We start from the raw sequence: 14462 nt of genomic DNA, 5'->3' as shown, positions 1-14462 counted from the left end.
TTCGGAATTTTTCACGATACGGATAAAACATATACGGATTTGGAGCAATAAAAGCCGTAACAGACTACCGCATCGCACCGCGACCTTGGTGCGGTGCGGCGCACGTATCGATAGTGTGTAAGGTGGTCGCCGTACGTGTGTTAAGGACGCAACTATAAGTTAAACCGCGAAAGAGATTTTGACCACACCAAGGTCGCAGTGTTGTGCGGTGAATTTTGATATATATAAATAATTTCTGAACGCTGTAAAAATTTTGACAATGACAGTCCACAGCAATACGTACAGTGTTTCGTATTTTCTCTATTAGAGATTAGAGAGCAAAAAAACAATCAAAGCTACCAAAATACTCGTTGTATTTGAAACCCTTATATCAGTGGTATTACCTGCCGTGACGATACAAGTATTTGACCATGGATACGACCCAAAATGAGACAAATCGTGACTCCTTATTGTGTTGTCGTGCCTGCCTGTCTACCGACTACAAATTGTTCAATATGCACGAACATCACCTCACTGGCGCCTTTTCATGCATCGTAGGAACTCCTGTAAGTGTTTACTACTAGTTCTAAGTACTGTTAAGTTCTATAAAGACCATATAAAATAATTACTGCATATGCGCGGTTGGAAGTATCTGAATCTGAAATAAATATATGCAAGTAAGGAGACACAAATATGTCCAATGTTTTTTCACTGTGTTTTGTTTAGGTTTGTTTTATTTTTATTAATTTAGAATAGTTAGATACTTTTAGTTTATAAGTTTTTATACAATATTTATATAAATTTCACTGTTAGATTTGTGTTTGAAATATATGTCCCTTTTGGATTTTAACTAAACATTTATTCTAACCGAGAAAATTACTCCACATCTGGATGATTCTATTAAGTATTAGCGACCTGCCCCGGCTTCGCATGGGTTAGCAAATTATATACTAAAACCTTCCTTAAGAATCAGTCTATTGATAGGTGAAAACCGCATGAAAATCTGTTCAGAAGTTTTTGAGTTTATCGCGAACAAACACACAAACAGACAGATGGGGCGGGGGACTTAGTAGCACTCACCACACTGAGACAATCTGTGAACTCCACTAACCCCGTTATTCATAAATGTTTAGGTACTAAAGTTGACAAGCCATCATAATCGTTTGTTTCATTCCATCATACCAATACGTCAGAAAGGGATTGTATTGAATGTGGAGCATGTTTGCACACTTAAAACTAAACGATTAGTATTTACAATGTGTAGATTGTGTAGGTATGTAAAAAATAAGTTTTTTTTTCTAGACTTAAGAAGTTTTCTCTGTATCTAATATCTAATGTAAATGCTGCTTGCTTTTCATTTATTATTTATTTATTTTAAACTTTATTGCGCATCACAAGAAAGTACATATGGCGGACGTAATGCCTTGTCTCTTTTTAATTGTTATTTCTTTCCAGTGAAATTAGTAATCTCAATTAAAATAATCCAAATTTTTTTAAATTTCTAGCTACTGCAGGACACGCTTCCACAATACCTGTGTGTGTACTGCCAAGCGCTGCTGCTCAAATGTGTGTCATTCAAGAACATGTGTCTCCGCACACAACAGAGCCTATTGCCACATCTCTTTAAGGTAGGATTTAGGCCATAGTTCAGGCCCTCAAAGGGACTTTAAGGCTAAATTTTTCGTCATGTAATAAAAATAATACTAATTTAGATTATTGTATTTAAGTAATTTCATACTTGTTACTGTCATACAATCCGATTTAGAGTAAATTATGTAATTCTTGCAGTGTGTTTACCAAATTGATACTGATTAATATTTCTGCATTCGCCACTTGTTTCGAATTTCCTCTTTTCCGCACTTGTATCGTAAATAACTATTTTATAATACTATTGATTCAAATTAGACTGCCAGTTTTTCTATTATGGTGGGTGGCTAGAAATTATTTTTATTTGTGGCTCTCCATCACAGAAGGGTCCTTATTTTTATATAATATATAGAATATATATAGAATGCTCCTTATTGCACACAAACCATAAAAGGACCCATGGACCATGGAAAGCCACATGTAGCCTCCCTTACTCACAGATTCTAAACATTATTTGATTTATTAAAACCATAAACATTATTTTAAATATACAATTGTCAATTTGTCACTAATTATAGTGCAGTCAAGTGTATAAATATGGGTGCACAAATCATCTCAAAATGATGTCCCATAGCTCTTATGTCAGCGAATTAAGAAGTTAAGAACTATGGGACATATTTTTGAGTAAGTTGTCTACACTCATAAATCTACACTTCACTGTACTATTAATTTTATTACATTATCATCTTTCAGTTGGACCCAGATTGTACTAGATCAAGCCATCCTCCTCTCAGATTTCCCAATCTAAGCGTAACTCAAGTTGAAACTGTAGACTGCACCGTATCAGCAGAAGATATAAAGGTCGAACCAAGTATAGACACAGTTAATATAGCGAATCTCATAAAGAATACAGATTTGAAAGAAGAGAATGAAAATAATTATGAAGTAAACATAAATAATGATACGGATAAAGAATTCGTTGTTGTAAAAAATGTTAAAGATATTAAAAGAAGGAAGAGAAAAATTGGTATTACAGTTAAGAAAAAGAAAGAAATAGAAATTGAATTTGATAATGATGAAATATATGTCAGTACTGTGAGTAGTGAAGAAGATTATAAGTGTACAGAAAAAAAGAAAAAACGAAGGGAAAGAAAAACTACAGTGGTTAAGAAAGAGATAGTAAAATTGAAAACTGATAACAATAAACTAGTAAAAGAAGTGGTGAGAAAGAATAAGAAAAAAGTGACAAAGAATGTATCTGATAATTCTGCTATTGAGAGTGCTTATGCTGTACAAATTGTACATTTGAGCAAGGTAAGAACCATCGTATTTAGTATAGACAAAGATCATAGTACATTTTTAACCTTAAACGGTCCATATGACTGATCTGACATGTACATATCACTGACAGTTATCCCTTTTCAATAAATATGCCTCGCGCGCAGCAATGAATATTATCAAATATTATACACAATTTCATGCTATTAAAATAAGTTGTGAATGGTCACTAGAGTCAGACCAAGAAAAGTCTGCAGCGGATTTGATATTATTATAAACGTCAAACTTCTATGAAATTATGAACTATAAATAACATTTACACTGCGTGGGCGATTTGATAGCTGTTGGTCCGATACGCGATTCGTCCAAATGAATTTAAGTACGCTTTTCGCCCAACACGCTTTTCGTCCAAGGAATTTCCATCGTATTTTCTAGGAAACGTTCGTATTTGTCATGCTACTTCGGTCAACCTCAGTACTTTTTGTACCGACACTGACTGAAATAGCAAGACAAGTGCGTACATTTCCGTGAAAATACGATGGAAAATAATTATGCACTACGACTGTACGGTCGCCCGCCGCATATTTCCCGTGGGGTCATTTTTCAATCAATATATATTTGACCTATAGTAATTATTTTTGAGTTTTAGTCAAACTTCTATAGTTCTAGTTCGTTGTAACGAGTAATATACTTGCAGGAAGAGCAGCTGGAAGAGATCGCCTCGCGCAAGAAGTCCCGCAACTACCTGGAGTCTCGTTTCCGGTGCGAGGACTGCGGGAAAGGCTTCGATTCGGAGACGGCCTTCAACAACCATCTAGTTCGCCACAGCCCTGTATGTTATAGTCTAATTTCCAATATAAACTTTAGTTTAATATATACCGAAGCCAGTAAACTAAGAAATCTCCACATGTGATTTAAATTTTTGATACGTATTTTAATTTTAGTTTATAAAATTTGTTTTGTACATTATCTTATAAACCGTTTTCATTTATTTATTGCTTTTGTGGGTTTCGCTTTAAAGAAACTTTATTGTCTAAGAAATTACAGTAGGTCTTATAACTAAAAATCAGTACGTTTACCACAAATCCATCAGGGCACTGCATTGTATGCAAATAACATGCAATATTTACAACATATCTATGATGCAGAAAGTTTACGTAATGTATATAAGTAGCTCTTAAAATTAATAAAATTCCATAAAGTTATAATATTCGTTAATATCATAAAAACAATTGGTAACAAGGAAATCTTTAAGCTTTTTTAAAAACAATGTCTCTTTTTCTATTATTTTTATATCTTCTGGTAGGTTATCCTTCTAATAAAAGAAAAAATCAAATAGGATTTTTAACTATAAAATAATAAAAGAAGCTTCGAAATTCAAAACTGCTAAAATGACTGGGACTAACACGAGAGGGACTAAGGAGTTTAAATATTTTTTAACAGAAGAATATTTTATTGGTTTAGAGCGCCGGTTCTCTCGTGTGCGAGATCTGCGCGATGCGCTTCAACGTGAAGTGCCGTCTCTTAAAGCACCAGGAGTCCCACCGCCTTAAGTTCATTTGCAAGTTCGGTGACACCTGCAACTTTGTCTCTCGGGACAGGTTAGTTATCATACAAACCCATACACCTGCGAAATATGCAGCGTGAGCTCGAACATAGCTATAGTTCGTTTTTTTAGCATTAGAAAAAAGGTAAACAATCTGGATGTGTCTTATAATTGAAAAAAAAGTTTTAAAAATAAGTCACGGCAAATATGTAACAATTATGAATCTAATACGATCATTTATATTCTTCTGCTTTCAATAGTAATAGTTACTGATTTTTATAAAGCGTTTTTCAATTAAAAGGCATGTCAAGATCGCTTACCTTCTTTCTAATGCTAAAAAAACGAACTAATTCTGCAAGTTCGGTGACACCTGCAACTTTGTTTCTCGGAACAGAGGGCCTACCGCGAACCACGTTCGACGTGTTGCGTCCCTGTCACTCTTACGTACGAATTTACAAGTGCAACAGGGAGGCAACACGTCGAAGGTGGTTCGCGGTAGGCTCTCTGGTTAGCAATCGTAATAACCTAAACCCATACGCCTGCGAAATATGCTGTGTTGTAAATCATCCGCCTGCAATATATGCTGCGAATCCTCAAAGAAAATTGCCGCAGAAACATCGACACGCACTAAGTTCATTTGCAAATTCAGCGACGGTTGCAGTTCCGCATCTCGAGACAGGTTAGTTTTTATATATAAAAAACCATATGCCTGTGAAACATGCAGTGTGAGGTCAAAGAAACGTCCGTAGAAGCGTCAGAACTTCCACCAGTGGCAGTTCGTTTGCAAGTTCAATAGCTAAAACGTTGTCGCACGGGATAGGTTAGTTATCCTATCTACTGCCTAACTATAGTCCGTTTTTTTGGCATTAGAAAGAGGGTAAGCGATCTTGACGTGTCTTTTTATTAAAAAACACTTTTTAAAAATAAGTCACAGCAAATATGTAACAATTATAAATCATATACGATTATTTACATTCTTTTGCTTTCATAAGTAATATAAACTAATTTTTAAAAGCGTATTTCAATAATTTTCAATAAAAAGACACGTCAGGATTGTTTACCTTTTTTCTAATGCTAAAAAAAACGAACTATAACTTGTTGTTGTTTTGTTGTTGTGTAGGTTGTGTTTGTGTTGTTGTTGTTGTTAACTTGTTTATAAAATTGCAGGGCGCATGCGAAGAATCATCACGCCATGCACGCGGGCAAGACTTTCGAATGTCAACACTGCGGGAAGACCTTCAAGTGAGTGAATTTCACGTATTTTATCTACATCCATATCATACTTGTTTGCTTGTTGTTGGTGATATTTGCTTTAATTGTAATTTATTCGTTCTAGTAAAAGCACGACGTACCTGACGCACGTGCGGCTGTCGCACCCCGCCATGAACGTGGCGTGCGACGTGTGCGGCGAGACGTTCGTCAGCCAGAAGGGGGCGCTGCTACACAAGAACAGGATGCATCCCGAAGTCTGTAAAAATCTCTTCGCCTTTTCGTTTCGTTTTCGTTCTTCCTTCTTTGTTAATTATTTCATTTCTAATTGGGCAATCTAATAATACGAAGTCGGTACCTAAAACACAACTGAGTCCTACATTTATCACTACACCTTATAAAACAAAGTCCCCCGCCGCGTCTGTCTGTTTGTATGTTCGCGATAAACTCAAAAACTACTGAACGTATTCTCATGCGGTTTTCACCTATCAATAGGGAGATTCTTGAGGAAGGTTTGGGTGTATAATTTTAATATTTTAACCCGTGCGAAGCCGAGGTGGGCCGCTAGTTTCATCATCATCATCTGAGGCATTACAGCCGCGGGTGGACCTTAGCCTGGTCAAGCAAGTCTCTCCAGTCCGATCTGTTTGTGGCCTTCCTTCTCCAACTTTAGTGGGCCGCTAGTTTAGTATAAAATAATCCAAAAATATGCGGATCCGATTCCTGCCTTGACTTAAATTTTTAAACCCAATTTAATGAACTTTTCAGAATGCGAAACCTCAGAAATATAAATGCCCCACCTGCTCTGTCGAGTTCAATTGTGTCTCGGCGCTGAACAGACACACGGACACGGCCGGCGAGCACGGAGCCCTGCGGCCGTGCGAGCAGTGCGGCGAGAACTGTGCGAGCGAGGACAAGTTACAGGAACATGTCGAAGAGACACATCCGACTGAGACACATCGGTGCGAGGAGGTTTGTTTCACATATATAAGTGCACATTTTTATTTTTGGCCTGTAGTGAAAAAGTACATACATAAAGCTAAGCTCTTTTTTTTATCCCAGATACCAAAATTACATTTCAGTTAACCAATTTTACAGATGTAGTGCATAATTGTTTTCCGTCATATTTTCACGGAAACGTTCGTATTTGTCATGCTACTTCAGTAAACCTCAGTCAGGCGTGGCTCACTCCGCGATTTCGTCGCTTTGCTACAGGTAGCTAAAAGTACATCCGTTCCACACCAATTTTGGTGGCTAGCCATAAGCCGCGCGTGGCGCTGTCGCCACCTAGCGGCCATATCTGTCCTGATCGTAACAGACGTGCTTTGTTAGAGATTGAGTCTTCTGTACCTAGTACTATTATTTATTCTGTGCCTTAGTACTTTTTGTACCGAGACTCGACTGAAATAGCGAGACACGTTCGTACGTTTCCGTGAAAATACGAAGGAAAATAATTATGCACTACATCTGTATACCCAATCATCCTATCGACATAGCGGTCGGCCGAATTGGGGCAACAGAACTGTGATTTTAGTCTCTGGGCTAAAAAAAGATTATATCTTTTTCTTGGGCCTATTTAACGTCTACACTACACTTTTCTACATTGGATATTTTTATGTTATTCCTTCTCATAATCATGAACTTTGTTGATCCTAATAGGAGTGAAAATTGCTCGTAGATTTTATTTCCATTCCGTGATTATTTTGCATAGACTTTGTATGGCGGTAACGCAAAAGGAAAGAATTAAATATATACGGACATTTGTGTACAATTTTAATTAAAATGTGCCTCTTACCCTTTTTATAAGGTTCTTTATTAAAAAAAAAAAAAAACATTTATTCACGGAACAGCATATTCTTACATGATAGGTACAACCTCCGCCAAACTGTATAACAGTTTGTTGGTAGAAATAAGCTCCTCTTTTTACATACTGTTTATAGGCTATTTTACTTAATTTAGGTATTTAAACTATTTATTTTATTATGTATTTACTTGCGATGTACCCTATGTGTTTATGTATGCAACTATGTTTGTACGGGTCAAATCATGCAAGTTAAATTTTACCCACTTCCTGACTTCCAATGAAGCTGAATATTTGCATACATATGTAAGTTGGGTGACAATGCAATATTATGGTACCATCGAGCTGATCTGATGATGGACACATGAGGGGCCATAGGAACTCTGTGATAAAACAACGCAACCTGTGTTTGAGGTTTTTAGTATTAGTTGCCTGTGGAAAGAAAAGTACAGTCAGCGATAAAAGCTTGTACCAAAAATGTTTTTTTTGACAAAAACTTATTTCGTTTATCTTTTTTTTAGTGCAACATGACATTCCCCACATTGTCATCGTACGACACGCACCACCGGCGCAAGCACCTCAACCAGCAGGGCCGGCGGCCGCGGCACGCGCCGCGCCGCAAGTACGCCAGCAAGCCGCGCCAGCCGGGGCAGTTCGTGTGCGAGCACTGCGGTCGGATCAAACCGGTATACGGCATTTCACTGTACATATTTAAAATAAATTATTTTTCACCACACTAGCTGGTAAAGGCTATCTTAATTGTTCAAAAAGAGAATCGGCTGAAAAAATCTGTATGATTATCGAACCTGCTTACGAAATTTCATAAGAATCGGTTGAGAATTGCGACCTGTAAAGGAGAAAAACCAGACGAAAGCATTTTTACCCAAGTTGAAACAGAGACCTTCGCTTCGCTCGGCTTTCAAGAAAAAATACCAATATTTTAAGCTTCAGCATTAGTTATTAAAACTTTGTAAGAGATGAATCACGTTTATATATTTTTTATTAATTGTTAACAGAACGCAGCTTTGCTCCGGTACCACCAGCGCATACACGACGGCGTGAAACCATTCGCCTGCGAGCACTGCCCCAAGGCCTTCACGTTAAAGTCCTCGCTAGTTGTAAGTATTGACTATTGAACGTTACATTGTAATTTATAAAATAGAGGAAGAAACTTGACTAGAGTCGGACCAAGCATTCTCGGCTCCGTTCGACTCAGCATCGCTCCGAGCAATTATTAGGGTTGGCACAACTTGGCGTCCCTTTGCGTGCACCACCACAGATAAGATAATGACCGGAATTTTGACAACCCTAAATAGCTGAAAGGGATAGTGCCATACATTATGAATCTTTTAATCGTTGTCAAACTACGGTTTTGTAGGAAATGTCATTTCTAAACTGAAATAAATGTCATATACTAAGAAAAAGTGACCAAGGCCAAGGGTTTAATTTGTTCAAATACTTCATAGTATTGATTGGCAGCGCCATCTCTCTCGCTAGCTCGGTATCATCATGAGAATGATCCAGATAGAAGGTTCGAACCATACTGTTCTACCTTAGAGATGGCCAGGGGGCGCCACAAGCCTTCAGTAGGAAGTGCATATACTTGGAAAAATTTGACTAATGTCGCTGTGGCCCGGTGGCCGAGTGGTTCAGGCACCTGCCGCGATAGCAGAGGACGCTGGTTCGATTCCAGCCTGGGGCACTGGAGGCCTTGGTCACTTTTTCTTAGTATATGACATTTATTTCAGTTTATAATTTATATAGTAGTGTTTCTACTTGATAAAAACAAATTAAAATATTTTCTGAAAAATAATTTAATTTGTTCAAATACTTCATAGTAATGTCATTTCTGTGCGGTAGTACTATTATTTGTTCTGTGTCATTGTTTATAATTATGACTGTTAACATAGGTGTGGTGGATGGTTTCAAATTGTGATGTCTACCCTCAACATTTTCATCAACGTCCTGACTACAATATAGTAGCGCCAGTAAAATTCAATGTAAAAACTACAATATTGCGTTAGCCCTCTCTTAACATTGTTTGCTTGGATATGCAGTGGCACACGCGGACGCACACAGGCGAGAAACCATACCAATGCGCCGAATGTCCGCGCGCCTTTAGCTCCAAGGCTAACTTCAACAGACATCATAAAACAGTGAGTAGTATTCAGGCGGTCGTAAGGTCCTGAATTCAACATTTTGGAACATTACGCAAAACTCTGCGTAGAGGGCGTCACTAGCATAATCACAGGGCCTACCGTGAAACACGACAATCGAAAGTTTGGTTTCTGCCTCTCTCTATCACTCTTGCCTATTGGATCGATAGAGAGACAGATAACGAAATTTCGATTTTCGCGTTAGGCCACCTGTAAACTAACCACAAAACTACATCAATGTCATCGTGAAAACTTGTCAAAAAACTGTTTAAGGCCTAAGTATGTATAAGTTACTCTATGGTTTAGTATGTGCACTAGGCTGCACTCTGGCGGCAGAACATTGCAGTAATACCCCCTATTAACAAAAAATCTCTTCTTCTTCCTCGCGTTATCCCGGCATTTACCACGGCTCATGGGAGCCTGGGGTCCGCTTGACAACTAATCCCAAGAATTGACGTAGGCACTAGTTTTTACGAAAGCGATTGCGATCTGATCTTCCAACCCAGAGGGTAAACTAGGCCTTATTGGGATTAGTTCGGTTTCCTCACGATGTTTTCCTTCACCGAAAAGCGACTGGTAAATATCAAATGATATTTCGTACATAAGTTCCGAAAAAGTCATTGGTACGAGCCGGGGTTTGAACCTGCGACCTCCGGATTGAGAGTCACACGCTCTTACCGCTAGGCCACCAGCGCCCTATTAACAAAAAAATATTTTTGTATTAATTTTTGTGCAGGTCCACCTAGGGATCCGCGGGCACTTCCCGTGCTCGGTGTGCGCGCGCGTGTTCACGACGCGCTCGGACGCGCGCGTGCACACGGACTCTGTCCACCGCGGCCTGCCCCAGCCCCGGCGGGACCGCTCCAGGAAGACTAGAAAACATGTACAGGGTTTAGACAATAAATGAGTTGGAAATACTTCAATGGTTGTTTTTTTCTCATTTAGGCACAGAATAAGTAATAGTACTACCGTACAGAAAGGAAACATCCTACATAACCGAAGTTTGATAGCGGTTCAAGGTCGAAGCATGCTGTAACTTTCTAATATATGGCTATTTAGGGTTGTCAACATTCAAGGCATTGTTCTCGACGCGCTTGGACGCCGCGCACCGCGGCCTGCCGCCGCCCCGGCGGGACCGCTCCAGGAAGACCAGGAAACATGTACAGGGTTTAGACAATAAATGAGTTGATAATATGTTTGTTTTTTTTCTATGCATGCTTTCAGCTTTCCGATGCGTACGCATCTTCATACTAACGAGCGATTTCTCATATATAAAATGCGGCTCGATGCTGACAGATGTGATTCCAGTCTAATAGTACTACCGTCACAGAATAAATAATAGTACTAGGTACAGAAGACTCACTCTCTAACAAAACGCGTCTGTTACGATCAGGACAGATATGGCCGCTAGGTGACGACAGCGCCACGCGCGGCTTTTGGCTAGCCACCAAAATTGGTGTGGAATGGATATACTTTGAGCTACCTGACCCTCGACGAAATCGCGGAGTGAGCCACGCCTGCTACCGTACAGAAAGGAAACTTTTTACAAAACCGAAGTTTGACAGCGGTTCAAGGTCGAATCATGCTGTAACTTTCTAATATATGGCACTATCCCTTTCGGCTATTTAGGGTTGTCAAAATTCAAGCCATTATCTCATCTGTGGTCGTGCACGCAGAGGGACGTCAAGTTGTGTCAACCCTAATAATTGGTCGGAGCAATGCTGAGCCGAACGGAGCCGAGTTTGCCCGAAGTTAGGAGTTTCACACCCTGATTTAGGCTAAACTTAAGAGGAAAACCATTTTCCTCTCTGGATATTAATATTATTTATAATGTCAATTAATGTGTTTATATAATTTGATGTATATTAACCATATAGCTATGCCCCTACGTTTGATTTTTTTAGAATTTTTGATTATTGGAAAAATTAGGATCGTAAAACGGATTTCATACAAAATTTTAAACGCTCCTAACTTATATAATAGTTAAAAATTCGAAAACTATCAAACGTCCCCTACATAGCTGTGGTTGATATACAACAAATTGTGTCAAACTATTTTCAATAATGTTAATATCCAGAGAGGAAAATGAGGACTACGTTTGTATGAAAAGGAAAGAATACCTATAGGCATTAAGTCCGCCATTTGTACTTTATTTGTTATATTGTGCAATAAAGTTTAAAATAAGTAAATAATAAAAGGCGGTTTCACACGGGTCCTCCACTTTCGTCTTAAGAGCCAACAGGAGTGGTCATTCCTCCATACAAACGTAGTCCTCGTTTTCCTCCGTGGTTTTTGAAGCTAGAGCAATGATTTTTTCAACACAGATTAATATTGTCAATATCTGTGTCGGACCGTTTTGCTTTTTTTGATATTTTTGTTTTTTAAGGCGCTAGAGCCCTTCAAAAACGGCCAAAATGGCCTAATAGACTATGCCGCAATGAGAGGCGTGGTATTCAAAACTGATATCAATTAGCCAAAAAAGCAAAACGGTCCGACACAGATAATTTCATAATCATTTAGATTTCCAAATTTGGTTACGATTGGTTAAGTTTTGGGGGAGGAAAAAGAGGACTACGAAACCTCGATTTTTGTCATTTTTACGCAGGATTTTTCGCCTCAGCTGCAGTTGTCCCTATCGCACTAATTTTAGGGGCGGAGTCAAGTTTCTAAATACGTACACAGCCAGAAAAGTGATGGGCAATAGTAGACATTTAATGTCGATAATCTAGTGATGTAAGAAGTTATCGATAAACCGTCTTGTGTGAAAATATCTAGATCCTAAGATACAAGGGGTTTTGGGTTGAGAGTAGGGAACACATTTTTGTAGTTATGATATACAATCTATTATGAACTTTTTGATTCTAATATTTCAAATTAGAAATCAAAATCAAAAATATTTTATTGCATGGTTAAAATGGGTTAACAAAATTTTTAGGTACCTACAGGCACGCTTCGTAATTGTCGAGCAATTTAGGGTCCTAGCTGAATTGGTTGTTCCATACTTACTCGTGCTCTATGGAATGTCCAATTTAGCTAGAACCCTAAATGGCTCAACAATCACGGAGCGTGACAGTACAAATGATTCATGTTCTGTATATCCTGCCCTACAATGGCGTTAATATTTGGTTGTCATGTCTATACTTCGTTTTTAAGCATTATTGAAAAAAAAAATAGTAAATACTAATATTAACCACTAAGTACATAACTATTACAAAAAAAGCTAAATAATTATACGATTGCATGCTTAAAAAAGACACGTCACCTTCACTCTAATGCTAAACAAACGAAGAATAAGAACTAACAGCGATAAGACCGCCTGTTGCTACCTTTATCTACATTGTAAATCGGTTTTAGGGTTCCGTACCCAAAGGGTAAAACACGGGACCCTATTACTAAGATTCCGCTGTCCGTCCGTCCGTCTGTCACCAGGCTGTATCTCACGAACCGTGATAGCTAGACAGTTGAAATTTTCCCAGATGATTTATTTCTGTTGCCGCTATAACAACAAATACTAAAAACAGGATTAAATAAAAAATTTAGTGGGGCCTCCCATACAACAAACGTGATTTTTGACCGAAGTTAAGCAACGTCGGGCGGGGTCAGTACTTGGATGGGTGACCGTTTTTATAAATAATGGTACGGAACCCTTCGTGTGCGAGTCCGACTTGCACTTCGCCGGTTTTTTTTAAATTTGTTTTTATGTTTGTGGTGTAATAAAGAATATTTTAGAGTCAGACCAAGAAAAGTCTACAGCAATTTTGATAGCACACGCAGTGCATGTGTTATTTATATGTCATAATTTCATAGAAGCGACGTTTGAAATAATACTTGCACTGCGTGTTCTATCAAAATCGCTATAGATTTTTCTTGGCCTAACTCTACTTTAAATTACAAAGTAAGGCCTAAATTATAAAATAAGGCCCATCAATGTTTTTTTTTTGTGTTTATTAAACTTGATATTTTGTCTATAGTATTAGCGGACATGGCCTCAAAATTTACACCCGCTTAAGAATCGGGCCTTATTTCGTGCATTATATACAATACTACCCATTTTTGTGTAGTCATTATTTATACTATAGAAGCATTGTTTGAGTAGCCAATTATTTAAACAGTATTTTTTTAAAGGGCAACGGTGGCAATATTTTAAGGTCTGGATAATAAGATACAGATATTAATAAGGATATCAATGTAAGTGAATGTTACCATGACTACCAAACAAACAAATGTGATAGAATTTGCCAGCTGGCATTGTAACATTCAGACAGTTACCTATGTACCTAATCTGAAATATGAATAAATTAGTAATATTTTAAACAGGAAAGTAAACCGAATTTTGGCCTTTTGCTGGACACAATCACAATAGTAATTTGTTTTACAAGAGGGCAAAGTTTATCGCCACCGGTTGATGCATTTGCAGCACCAATGGTAGAAAATGCAAGCTCATCATCAACTGCATAATCGACGTTTGATATGACTATTGAATCCGAGCTTTTTGATCATGAATCATGATAAAACAAAATTTTAGAAGGTCGCAGAATAGTGGATTTAAAATATTTATTTTCTGTGATCTCAAATATCAGGCACGATCATACAAATTGTACATTTGCTGATCTTGCCTTTGTCATTGAAAGACGTAAGGGTTTACACAGAGAATATATATTTAAGTGTAATATGTGCAAAAAAAAGGAAACGATACACTCTGAAGACCCAAAAAGATAATGTTAGTAAATACTGCTCCTCCCCATGGTTACTTGGTTCCTTATTCAACCTACCTGAAATTAAACGAGTAGGTTAGTAAATTATATCATTTTACATTATAAAGTTAAATGTTTAGGTATCTCAATCACTTACTCACTGGTGGACATGGACGCAAAATTTTTGCCCATCTACTTATACTATCTTATAA

General features: G+C 37.9%; 2 protein-coding genes across 2 annotated transcripts in view; one reads left to right on the top strand and one right to left on the bottom strand.

Annotated features, from left to right (window-relative positions):
• LOC134802150 (zinc finger protein 25-like) overlaps positions 1 to 14462 on the bottom strand; it is a 371645-nt gene that overhangs the window by 41559 nt on the left and 315624 nt on the right. The gene's annotated exons all lie outside the window — the stretch shown is intronic.
• On the top strand, positions 291 to 10740 carry LOC134802078 (zinc finger protein 99-like). Its single transcript, XM_063774672.1, has 13 exons — positions 291 to 545; positions 1485 to 1607; positions 2320 to 2880; positions 3542 to 3676; positions 4309 to 4445; positions 5558 to 5632; positions 5727 to 5856; positions 6368 to 6571; positions 7922 to 8086; positions 8417 to 8518; positions 9458 to 9556; positions 10293 to 10446; positions 10616 to 10740. The coding sequence occupies exons 1-13, from the start codon at positions 411 to 413 to the stop codon at positions 10738 to 10740; spliced, it is 2145 nt and encodes a 714-aa protein (XP_063630742.1). The 5' UTR covers positions 291 to 410.

Source organism: Cydia splendana, chromosome 24 (assembly GCF_910591565.1).
Source record: "Cydia splendana chromosome 24, ilCydSple1.2, whole genome shotgun sequence".
In the NCBI taxonomy this organism is placed as follows: domain Eukaryota; kingdom Metazoa; phylum Arthropoda; class Insecta; order Lepidoptera; family Tortricidae; genus Cydia; species Cydia splendana.
Note: the sequence above shows the minus strand (reverse complement) of the source record. Positions and strands in the feature narration are given on the sequence as shown.